At 40.6% G+C, this 12086-nt stretch overlaps 1 protein-coding gene across 2 annotated transcripts in view; it reads right to left on the reverse strand.

Annotated features, from left to right (window-relative positions):
- Positions 1 to 11863, reverse strand: part of LOC116770856 (acyl-CoA:lysophosphatidylglycerol acyltransferase 1) — a 139308-nt gene extending 127445 nt beyond the window's left edge. The window contains exons 1-3 of one of the 2 annotated variants that reach the window (XM_061520944.1): positions 11547 to 11863; positions 10894 to 11022; positions 3664 to 3863 (exon numbers count right to left, since the gene is read on the reverse strand). In XM_061520944.1, the coding sequence (XP_061376928.1) occupies positions 3664 to 3863; positions 10894 to 10904 (211 nt within the window). In that variant the 5' untranslated portion in view covers positions 10905 to 11022; positions 11547 to 11863. Of the gene's footprint in view, positions 1 to 3663; positions 3864 to 4034; positions 10235 to 10893; positions 11023 to 11546 lie in introns of those variants that run through there. The other variant, XM_032662710.2, reaches the window with a different exon arrangement.
- Positions 11864 to 12086: the final 223 nt, after the last annotated feature.

Here is a 12086-nt window from a genome sequence, read left to right on the forward strand (position 1 = left end):
TAGCTAACTAGATTAAAAATTCTACGTAAATTGCCAGAAATGTTTTTGTCAAAATATTTAGCTGTCGCCAGCGTGTATCCGAACGATTCCATGGGTGATAGATAACGTCTTGCATAAATTATGTAACATGTTGAACTCTCTTCACTTTGTGGTAAGGCACTATCTCTGTACGGACATCTAACATCTTAAGTCATGTATCTACGTGTTAGTAATAGTTCAATATAAAAAAATATCCAGGAATAATTGCACTAAATATACTTATACTAAATTCTAAATCATAAGCTACTATTTTAAAGTTCAAGAGATTCTATTTACTATATTTTAGTTAGTGACTTTTTTATAAATACATGCAGATATACAAATTTTCTAGAGAGCGCCATATCGTTCCAGGATACACGTGATACACCGCATCCCGGACAATGAGAGGACGTCCTCCTCTATGGAATTTATAGCTCTTCTGATTTAAATTTATAATGACGTTGTAGGCGGACACCGATTGAATATCATTTGTTTCAGTTGGAACAGACGGATTAGATTATGTATGTATGTGTACACTTCACATTTTAAGTCAAAAACAATGTTATATTAAATCATTATTATTTCGCATGGAGGACATTTCGTTTGTCATCTCAAAATGAACGCAGTATTGTTTCTTGTATGACAATATACACGTTTATACTATAAAAAAATATCAAACGATTAAAAATATGTTGAAAAATAACGGACCTTTTCTGAACAGTTCCGACCAATTGCACATTTAATAAACGATCAAAATTCAATATAAACATGTTACAATTTTATTGGTATCGTATTAAAATTATTAATTAGTGCTGTAACAGTGCAGAGTTCAATATTTAATAGGGACCCATTATATTATCCGTCAATCATCCAATGAGATCGATACGGCAGAAATATTCCAAGCAACAGTACTTTCACCGGCTGAAAGTCATGTGCCGGATTTAAGTGGTTTAATGTTATCTGATGATATTTGGAAAGAATTCGGCAAGTTTCTCAGGAAGTATTTAATTCTCAAGAAGTATCTTATTACAACAATCGATCCGATCAATAAATGTGAGTGATACGTATTGTTTTGAGTCTCGGTGACATTGTCTTACTTCATTGAACAATAAGCTGAGCGTAGACATAGCCACGCGAACCGTGACTCAACGTTTGCGACTTAAACAAATACATTTGACATTTCCATCACTAGATATTAATTATACCTCATATATTCGTCGCGTATCGAAATAGTACACACTTATATTTATTAGCATTATTGAAAACCTCGACCTGTCACTAGAAATACTTATACCAAACTTACAGGAAAAATCCAACCGACGTTGCTAAACAGTCGGCTAGTCGTTTGTATCTATAATCCCGTATAGGTATGAGTCATAACATAAAACTTCGATCAAAACACAACTAAAACACGTTCAGCAAAAGTTCCAAAGTCAGAATTCGATAGTGTCATGCAGATTCGGTCGAAAAGCAACGCCACGAGTGGGGAGAGCGGCATTCCTGGCTGGGAGCGGTCATCGACCGTCCTCTCGTGAGCACGCAGCCGCATAAGGTCAATACAGCTCGCCACGACGACCGGTCTAGCTGTTACCGAACGGCACCATTGTTACATATTATCTAAACCAAAAATCAATTACACCGAGCTAAAACTAAAACCGCGGCTAAACCAGAGGATATTATCAGTTAATCGGAAAGAGGGTAATGCGTTTTGTCGCCACAGCTCTCCGGCTAGCCTAGAAACCTACATTTCGAGAGCGAGCAAGCACTGAATGAGGCAATTTCAACGAATTACATATAGCATTTTTTTTCCGGTTACGCTAAAAATGGATTCGCTTTCATAAATGTTTAATGAGCATCACATTTCCTTTTCAAAAATAGAAGCAAGTTAAAAATAAAATATGAAGTACTATTAAAATAAAAATTTATATGCACATATGTTAAAATGTGATTACTTCCATGCGTGTCTATTGTGTTTGTGGTAAATGTTTATTTAGCAAAATCAAATTCAGTCGACCAGAATACTTTACACATACATCAACAGACTGACCTGCTTACAAGTTATGAATTAGGTATATCAAATCATTTCATCCCGGCTGTTAGCGAAGTATTTTAACAATAGATACTTTAAAACTATTCTCACTCATACAATATGAATATTCACGAAGTTTCACTTAATTTCAATACACCATGTATATAATGACTTAGTCATAGTCATGATAGCGTCGCTGACTCAATATAGTGACGGAAAATTCATACAGTTTTATTAATAAGATAACTTTGACATGTTGGCTTAAAGTCATATTTTTAATTCCATGAAGTCAGTTGTATCAAGGAGTCAAATACTACTGTTGATAACAGAATTACTTTATAATATTAATGACTATTAAAGATGTATCTGTGTCTGTGCAATGTAAATGATATTATAATATAAAAAAATATTACTTACCTTGCTCGAACCATTTCGAAGCTGGATTGAAGACATCGTTCACGATTCATGAATATTCTTCTCTCATCATATTTTTGTTAAGAATATATTATATTTCTATTTATTTATATTTTAATATTGTTTTTTATGACCTCATTGTATTACACCTTAATAATGTCAAGAATGCATCCACATCTATTTAATTTTAAAACTATTCCCAACACAATTTTAGATGAAATTGAATACTTTCAACAAGTTGTGGCAAACGTTCTATATGGATGAAAAGAATTTAATACGATAATGAAGATGACAGATGTAATTGGTACATTCGGAAAGTTGTGAGAAATTATAGCCATCGTTTACAACTGACTGACTTAATTTCTTTTTTTTATTGAGGTCAAAAATTATTTACAGATCGCAAGCTACTATCGATCCAGCTTGAGTTTGAGATTAATTGTTTTAATAAGAATGCTCGTAATTTTAAGACATTCAGGATGACTTCGTGCGTATTAAGAATACACGAGTTGCTGTATGGAAGTGAAAAGTGAAGTGGTAATCTTTTGTAACCTCTCTCTTTCTTGACTTTTTCTCGTTGTATTTCTTTTTGCCTTTTTATTGTTTCATTGTACTACTACTATTCTTTATTTATAACTTTACCTATGAAGACTACTACAAGTTCTCATAAAATAAAGCGCAGTATTGTGTGTATATTACTCAATATTGTTTGTTTAATGTATCCTTTTAAGTTCAATACTCAAATGATTAATAATTTCATCCAGTTTTAAGTTCTCTTAACTATAAATGTATGTTTTTCTCCACACCGATATTTTTTTTATCATGGCTTCCTTGATGCTATTCATTATATTTATTGCCGGATACCATTTGTAGTTTTATTTGGAACAAACGAAAAATATCTCATGCGAAGATTAGATAAGATAGTTTGTTACAATACAAGATAAAGGTGGCACTCGTATAAATAGTGAACAAATTTTTTAAATAAATTCAACATCTTCAAAAAGTAAGACTGTTCATGTTTGTTTTAAAATGTATAGCGACCTGAAAGTACGGCCGTGGAACTGTGACGTAACAAACAATGGTAAAAGTTTACTCATAGTTACTTCACCTCTAGCGAGAACTAGACTGGATTTTGTATTAGAATGCGTCGACTCGTTAGCATCTGATCTGATCGCGCATGTCGTATTGTATCAAACGGTACTTACTGTCATATCCGGCGGTCCAGGACCACAGCGAGACCATCGCCAACAGCCAATGATACATAAGGCCTTCGACCTTCCAATAGAGGGGGGCGTACAAGGGTCTGCAGAGGCGCAGCGCCATCATCCACAGCACGTAAGCGGGGATGCAGTATATGTTGTTCGTGATCGCGAATGCCGTGCGCGCCGCGATCCTCAGGTAACGACTGAAAAAGCAGGGCCGCGATCATCCCTGCCGCCTTACAGCACACGGCCTCGGGGGCGAGGGCCCGGGTCGTCACCGCACCGCGTCCTCCCTGCGGACAGCTGCCGAGCGCGAGCGCGGGGCTTTCGTCGGACGGGGACAATGGCGCTGCGCGTTCAATCAAACACAATCATACATTCGACGATATTTATTAATGGAATCGTTCACCGGATCACTGACGGTTATTTCGTTAAGTAGATTGCGAGTACAAATTTAAAAATTGCCCGTCGGCGAGCGATATGCCTCTCGCCGGCGAGCTTACATGCGATTTTATTTTTGCGACACACATTTTACACCGATCGACGTAACATTAACTCGTACGACGCGAGCACACATAGACAGACATACACAATTTAGTTTACGATGCATACTGTGGCACGACCGCGGCCAGTCGGATTCGTCGTGTAAAAACAATACAAAGTTCATATATAAAATTAAAAAACGACATCGGACCGCTGAAATTATACAAAAATTACAATATTAAAGACTGTACACTATCTAATATATACAATGCTGCCAGCATAGATATGTGCGGGGGCAGTATATACAGGGCGGTGGGGTACGAGCCTCGCACTGATCGCTTAAACGTTATAATCGTGCGCCATCAGGCCGTGGACTTGCTCGAGGCGGTACGCGAGCCGCTGCTTCTGCGAGAACTCGTCCTCCTCGAGAGTCACCATAAGCTGTTCGTTGTACTTCACCGCGTACGCATACAATTCGTTCAATGCACAGTTCGTATTGAACTCCTTGGTGTGAAGACGCGATTCTTCTGCTAACATGGCGTTCATATCTTGATCGGAGATTGCCGGCATCAATTTTATATCCGCATAGTAGCGTTCTACCCATTCCTTATACACTGGAATATCTTTAGCGTAAAGAAGCTTAGAGGAAGGTGAATCTTTGCCAAGAATTTGATCGGAAGTCGAGCAGGAGTCCATGAAGGTCTGCGCGATAACCGACAAGCATGAATCGACAGTATTCGATTTGTAAATATCAAAAACGAAATTAGGATTCTTAATTAGGTTCACCCAGAAGCGGAGAGGAAGAGAATTGCTTTTCCAGGTGTGGACCACTTCGGGATCCGAAATGGCGTGTTGGAGTGCCTGGTCATCGAGGAAGTCGAACATGTATTTAATGGCGAGAGGCAAAGCTGACCCGCGGTGAGCGGTGCTGAAGATGGTCTCGAATAAATCATCGACAAACTTTTGCAAAGTGCCCTTAGTGGCCAGAAGACGCGTCAGATAAATCTCGGATACCATTTTATTTCCACGCTCTCCCTCTTTGTGCGCGTCACCGTCGTGGTGCCTAACGAGGTGCCAATATTTAAAACCGCCTCCGTGTTCGTACTTAAGCGGGCTAGCCGGTGGACTAGCGGAACCATATTTTCCCCTATTAAGAGTTTCGTATGTATGAGACTTGTCATTCTTTTCCATATTAGACAAATTATAAACCGAGCTTTGTTTAGCAACTAGACTGAAACAAGCTCCGTCTGGAACGCGATAATGATTTAGTGTATTTAGTTTGCGCCACTCACTTTCGCATTTAGTGGTACTGTCTTCATCGTATAGAATCAAACGACCGCAAGCGCCCGTACGCCATTCCAGATCTAACTCGTCACGACTCGGTCTTTGTGAATACGGTGTGGCGCGATAAATAGCGTCTAAGCATTTTTCCTTGACTTGGCTAATCGTATCACAGTCGAGGACCTTGACTTGCACGTTTTCCGTTGTAGCCTCTAAACCGCTAACGAAGATGGTCTGTTGGGATATAGAAACACTAACGGTCATCGGTTTAAAATCAATGGACTGTCTAATTAGTTTCTCTTCGCTGAGAGAGTATCGCGCTTCCGAGGTTATAACGTCCACTGGCCCTTTGTCAACTTGACCTTTCATCGACCTAAATAAAAGGTACAGCGGTTCGCCTGCACATTCACGTAAAAATTTATATAAGAGGAACGTAAACCAGGCGCTAAGCATTTTCTCGGCGACGCTTTCAGTACGCCTGAGTAACAGCTTAGGGTGATTTCGGCTTTCCATGCACTTTTCGATTAACTCAGCCAAAAGAGTTTTCAAGACGTCAGTACAATATTCCATTTTACTTTGTAATGTTACCATTATGAGAGAAGCTACATTAACACGGTCACGCATCGAAAAATATCTATTGCTTTCTAAAGTACGAATAAATAAGAGGAGGAATGTTTTATTCATGATAAGCTGGCCAAACAATCTGAGACCTTTTTCTTTCCTAATAAGCTCTGGACGTTCCCATTGCAGTACGGCGTGATCGTCAATATTGGGGAACAATATCTTCATAGCGTATGTACGATAATCAAGGAACGGTATACCGCCAGTAACGTCACCCGTCAAATCGGTCATTTCAGTCTGCAGCTCGGCGAATGCCTCTTTACATTCCGCTGCTACCCTTAACTCTAAAATATCCATTTGCTCTTGCATATTTTTTAATACTCTAATATTTTCAGTGGATTTTCTCCTATACATAACTAGAAACACGACAAATACAAGTATAATTATAATTATACCCGCTATAACACCGAATAATACTGGCTTTCCTATAGCAGCCTGCAGGCCAGCCTGCGAAGAATAAGATAATTTACCAATCTTATAAGTAAGCGCACGACCAACCTTAACAACTACTTCTGGGCTCTCGACCCCATCTGGCAACTCGTCGCGAGACGGCGGCTTACAAGTTAATTGATGCCTACCAAGAGAAGTAATGTTACACAAACTGTCGCCTATATGTACTTCTACATCGCTTTCTGTACAGGCCCTATCTAAGTTCTGACCATTAATAGTTAAATATTCACCCTTGTAATATTTCACATCCTCGTCAAACCTATCATAAATGGGATCCGGATAAAGAAGGAAAGCTTCACCCGTCTTGGTCGTTCGATTCTGTACACTTTGTACATCATCCATATTAAAACCGTATTCTAACTCTAAAGGCCTATCGGGGTCTAGATTCAGGCCAGCGCTTTCGATGCCGGGAGATTCACATATGAGATGGGTTTGATATTCGACTATAATACAAGGGGCTATGTACGGTCTATTATCGTGATACACATATATTTGTGGGAACTGAATGGAATGAAAATTACGCCCCATTACTTTGATGTTTATCCCGCCAGACGGAATGCCTTTGGGTTGTTTTCGTTGTGTTGCCAATGGTGGACCAGATTCTACTGAAATCACAACAGGATCTTCAACATATTCGAACTTTTCCCGTTCCAAAGTACGCATCCCGTTATCGAAACGCATCCGTAACGTACCCATTTTAAGCTGATAGGAATGGCTAGTTCTACAGACGGCTTCCTCATGTGATACCGATAAAATGGCGCATGGTAAATCATCTATGAATGCCTGAATATTACTTCCCGCATTTAGATTTTCGCCTGTTATACGTAACTTCGTTCCGCCAGATTGTGGCCCATGTTTAGGATGAATTGAATTAATCTTCGGATTAACAAATGCATAATGATGTTTTGATTCGCCGCGGTAATCTGCGACTCTAACGACGACCGGCCCGTCCCTAGGAACTTCCTCACCCGGTCCGTCTACGGTACATACAATACGCCTAGTTTTCACATATAACTCAATGATAGGCTGACATTTAATGCCTGCTATAGTAACACCATTATAAATATCGGATATATTTCTACCTAAATTTATACCTTCAATAGTAATATTAGTTCCACCGTCCCATGGGCCTAATTGAGGTCGGAATGAATGAATTTCTGGATTAGGGCATGTCTGGGTACGATTTAACCAAACGCTAGGGGCACCGCATTGTTCTTGAACTTCACAACGGTCTGACCCTTGACACCAACCGCAACCAAACTTTTCAGGAAGCGCTAAACATATACCGCAATTATCTGCCATATCATTACAACGATAAATGAGTATATGAGTGTTATCCGGATTATCTAAAGGCTTCGACCCACCCCATATTACAGCAAAGGAAGCGGTTATGTTCGGCGCGCGTGATGTGTAAGTAAACTCTACAGCCTCACAATAAATAGTATCAGCAAGAAGTTGGGCTCCGACATGATTAACACGACCTTCAATATTGAATTGACATACGAATCTTGTTTGCACAATGAATTGACCTATAATATGAACTTTAACCTTAATAGCTCTTTTAACTCCGGACGGAACAAGAATTTCATTAGTACCGTCGGATGTAGAGTTTATTGTGGGACAAAATCCTGGACCTGAACGATAACTGGGACCTATTCTACTAACGCCCGTAACGAGAATATCATTCCTACAATTCTCTGCAGTATCATGGGTACAGCGATGACCATCAACACACCAATCACATGGAAAAGACGAACTAACACATTGAGTACACGAACTATATGTATTACAATCAAAAAAGGTAAAATTCGTTGCAACGAAATCGGGTCCCTGAGTAGTACGCACGGAAAGTTTAGCGGTAAAATGATGCTGACCGGCTGGAATTGATGGCAGAGTATCAGTACGCGGTGTAGTACAATTAACACCGTTATGCGTTCGGGTAGCATTAGTTATGAGAGTACGATCTAAAGCTGTAAATGCACATAAGAATTGTCCATTAAGAGTAGGTAAATTCTCAATAAGTAAATCTAAAGTTCTTGCTGTAGTTCGTTGCAATTGATTCGGCGTCACTTGGGTTATAGTTGTGCATCTTCCGCTGCGGTAAGATATCCAATACAGTGGATCCTTGGCAGCTTCCTGGCAATCAGATCGGAGACTGCACTTGTTTTCGAGAGAACACCATCCACAGTAAGGGTCTTTGGCTCCGAGACATGTTAGGCAGGATTTGTAAACACTGCACTCTTGAACTTTTACTTTGTACACATTGCGCTCAGTCATAACGTATAAATGCATCAGCTGGGTGTCAAAGAACAGATCCTTGTTCACTGGTGAGTTTTCATCAACAACAATGTCTCCATATTCGAATGCAGAGGTAGCGCTCTCAACGACGATTTTTTTAAGATGCCCTTCGGCAGTACCAGCGAATACTACGGTGTAATCACCGGTAGCTGTGGCTGCCACCGCTGTCAGCCTCTTCTTAAATACCGCCACGGGAACCGCTTCAACTGGTTGCTCTCCTCCCAGGGGAGTGTTCACGTCCAATCCACAAAAATCTTCACTTATCGACTGCAGCTTAGTTCCAATACAGGCGTGTGACGGTGATATAAAATCTAAGCCACGAGAGCCGTTGCCACTGAAGCACGTTTTAATATTTTGCATAAATTTCCGTCGAATGGCTTTCAGAGAATAAACGCAAAGTGCCGATAGATTGGATGGCGTATGAGTATTTATCAATTCACTTTGGCTAAAGGCTGCAAAGAGAACATCATGTTGCGCGGTTATTCCTAGTTCGCCAGCTAGTACTGAGCCCGCCTTTCCGACGAATGCTGCTTGTACCAGGTTATAGCCGAAGTTTCCGCCCCCCTCACCCATACACGACATAGGAATTTCAGTATATGAATAGTAGTTCTCGTCATCATGACATACCCTTACTAACTTACTGTAGTAAGTGTCCGACCCTACTCCACGCAATTGTGTAGTCAAAAAGTAGCTGAATCCCTCCGAACTAAAGCCATATACATAGTTTATTGGATACCGCTCTCGTGAAAGAGAATTGACAAACATTCTGGTACCAGTAGTAACGGCTGTTCTTGCTATCATAAAGAGCCTGTCATCTTCCAAGGAGCGACTACTCACTGTAGGTACCTCAGAACGGTAAGGAGAATTCCCTGTAAACGTTACTCCAACGTACATCACTTGGGTCATCGGAGGGTTCGGGGGACCCGGCGCAATAAAAGCTACGGTGGATGCACTGGCATTGTTCGCCACAACTGGTTCCCGGACTTCACGTACATCGTGAGAAATATTGTTAAGGTTACGCACAGAACACAACCCTTGGAGAACCGAACCGCATGTTATAAGTCTGCTCGTGGCATAATCGATCACAAGCGCTTTGTTCACGTTGTCCGTCGGTTTCTTCACGAAGTTAGGTGGGCAATCGAAAGTGCATTGCGCAGAGTCATTGACTGGACCCGTGACAATCGACTGTGCTACTTCCAGATCAGGGGAGAGTTGATAGATCCAATTGACTGCCCCGACGTAGACTCGGCCCGTGTTGCGGTCGACGACGAGGTGATTGAAGAGGGATGTAGGTGCAGATACAGGGTCGGAGAAATTGCGCACCACGTCCTGCGAGGCGTGCGCGGCGGCGCACGCGGCCCCGAGGGCCAGCAGCACGCGCCACATGGCGCGGGCGCATGTGGCCTACCGTTGTCGCCCACGGAGGCACCCACCCGTCCATCTGGAACGCGATACACCCGCTCAGCCACTGTCCGCCGTTGCCGCTACGTTCCCATCGCACCGCACCGCTCCCTAGCGATTACTCGCCTTCCGAAACCTTTACATGAAACGCGCTCATCCGCCTGCATTTACAACAAACAGTAACGAGAAAGCTCGGAGGGGTCCAGTGCGATCGGAGTCAGTTTGTGAGCTGAAGCGGGGACGCGCAGTGACCCGTCTTCCCCGGTGTCATCAGTACCAACCTATTTTACATTCTCTTGACTACATTTGCAACCCTAGCGGACATTCGGTCAGCTATAAAGATGTTAAAACATTTTAAAACAAATAATTCAAGCTTTGACAAATGGTAACAATGTCTTGCAGGTACGTAAATAAACATGAAAGAATGTAGCAACCTGTGCAACGGATGTTTTTCTATCGCCGCGTACAAAAATAGGTTAGTACTAGGAGTGAACGGGCACCGGCGGCCCCTACGCGGTCAGTGTACTGATAGTCACACGTCGACGAAAGCCTCAGCATCATAAAGGGGAGTAACAAAAAATCATACAAATTGGCATGCTGTTCGTACGAGGGAGTGAACGTGGTAGCGTAACGATAAATAAAAAGAAACAAATTATATTCGAAAGAACTGAATACATCGACGACATCGAGTATACTTACAGAATAGCCATGACGGAATAAAAACGGACGGGCTTCAAAATTTCTCTATTTCTATGTCTACTTGATCAAATGAATGTATGGAAGCGCAATTTCATAGTGTGGGGACCGTTCTGTGTGCTCCGCAAAGACCTGCAACAACAAATATTATGTTTTAAACCCCGACGGGGCTCGTTTGATCCGCGAGACACGATGACACATTTAACATAAAGAGGTTTACTCACACAACAAACTACTTTTATTTTGTTTTAAATTAACATTTAAGTTTAAATAATACAGAATTTTTGTAGTTATAGTACAATATTCGTTAAAACGATTCTATAACATATCCCGGTACAATGCAGCTAGCTTCATGTTACTATGTAAGACTGCGACCGGTCGTTCTTGTTGATTGTATGCATTCTCTGCCCTCCACCCACCCGACCTAATCTCCTACCTACGCATGCGGATAGACACTAAAATATTTTTCACCGTCTCAAATTTAATAATTAAAACTGTTTTAAACTATAAAATTGAAACTATGGAGTTAACTTTTCTTTTGCTGGAAGGAAAGAATGTCAGCCATTACCGCGCAAGCGAGTCGATAAACGGAAGCCATTTCAATAAACCCGAATAATTTTAAACGAATTACAATTTAACTAATTATTAAAACTTACCTGTATGCAAGTTTATGTCTCAATTAGAACAATCCTTGTGAATCCAGGACTAAGTAGCAAGATCAGGGTAACACAATTGAAACACTTCACAAAATTCTTTGTATTTATCACTTGATATTAAACGTAATCACTAACACCACTAGTAACTAAATTCACATTATAGTTATAAAAAAACTAATTTCAGTTGCTGTTCTCCGTTTTATATGCAAAGAAACCCGTTTGCACAAGTAGTCCACGACAAGAGCATCAGTCTTCGTACATCGCCATGGAATGATTTCAGTTTCGCTTTTCGAACGAGTTTAGGCGTGACTGAGCCGAGCAAAGCCGATCACGCCCGATCTTAGCAATAATTTATGAAATTGCCGTTTGGCAGCACTGTCAATAGCTGCGTTCAGAAATAAAAAAATATTTACCAATATTCTAATAGAATGTATTATATTAATGTATAATAATTAATTAATACATTTTATATTATTTAAGTAGGGATTTAAAATTCAATTTTAACAATTTTAAATGATTATGTCAATTTGAAATTAATAA

The sequence above is a fragment of the Danaus plexippus genome, chromosome 7 (genome assembly GCF_018135715.1).
Source record: "Danaus plexippus chromosome 7, MEX_DaPlex, whole genome shotgun sequence".
NCBI classification, from domain to species: domain Eukaryota; kingdom Metazoa; phylum Arthropoda; class Insecta; order Lepidoptera; family Nymphalidae; genus Danaus; species Danaus plexippus.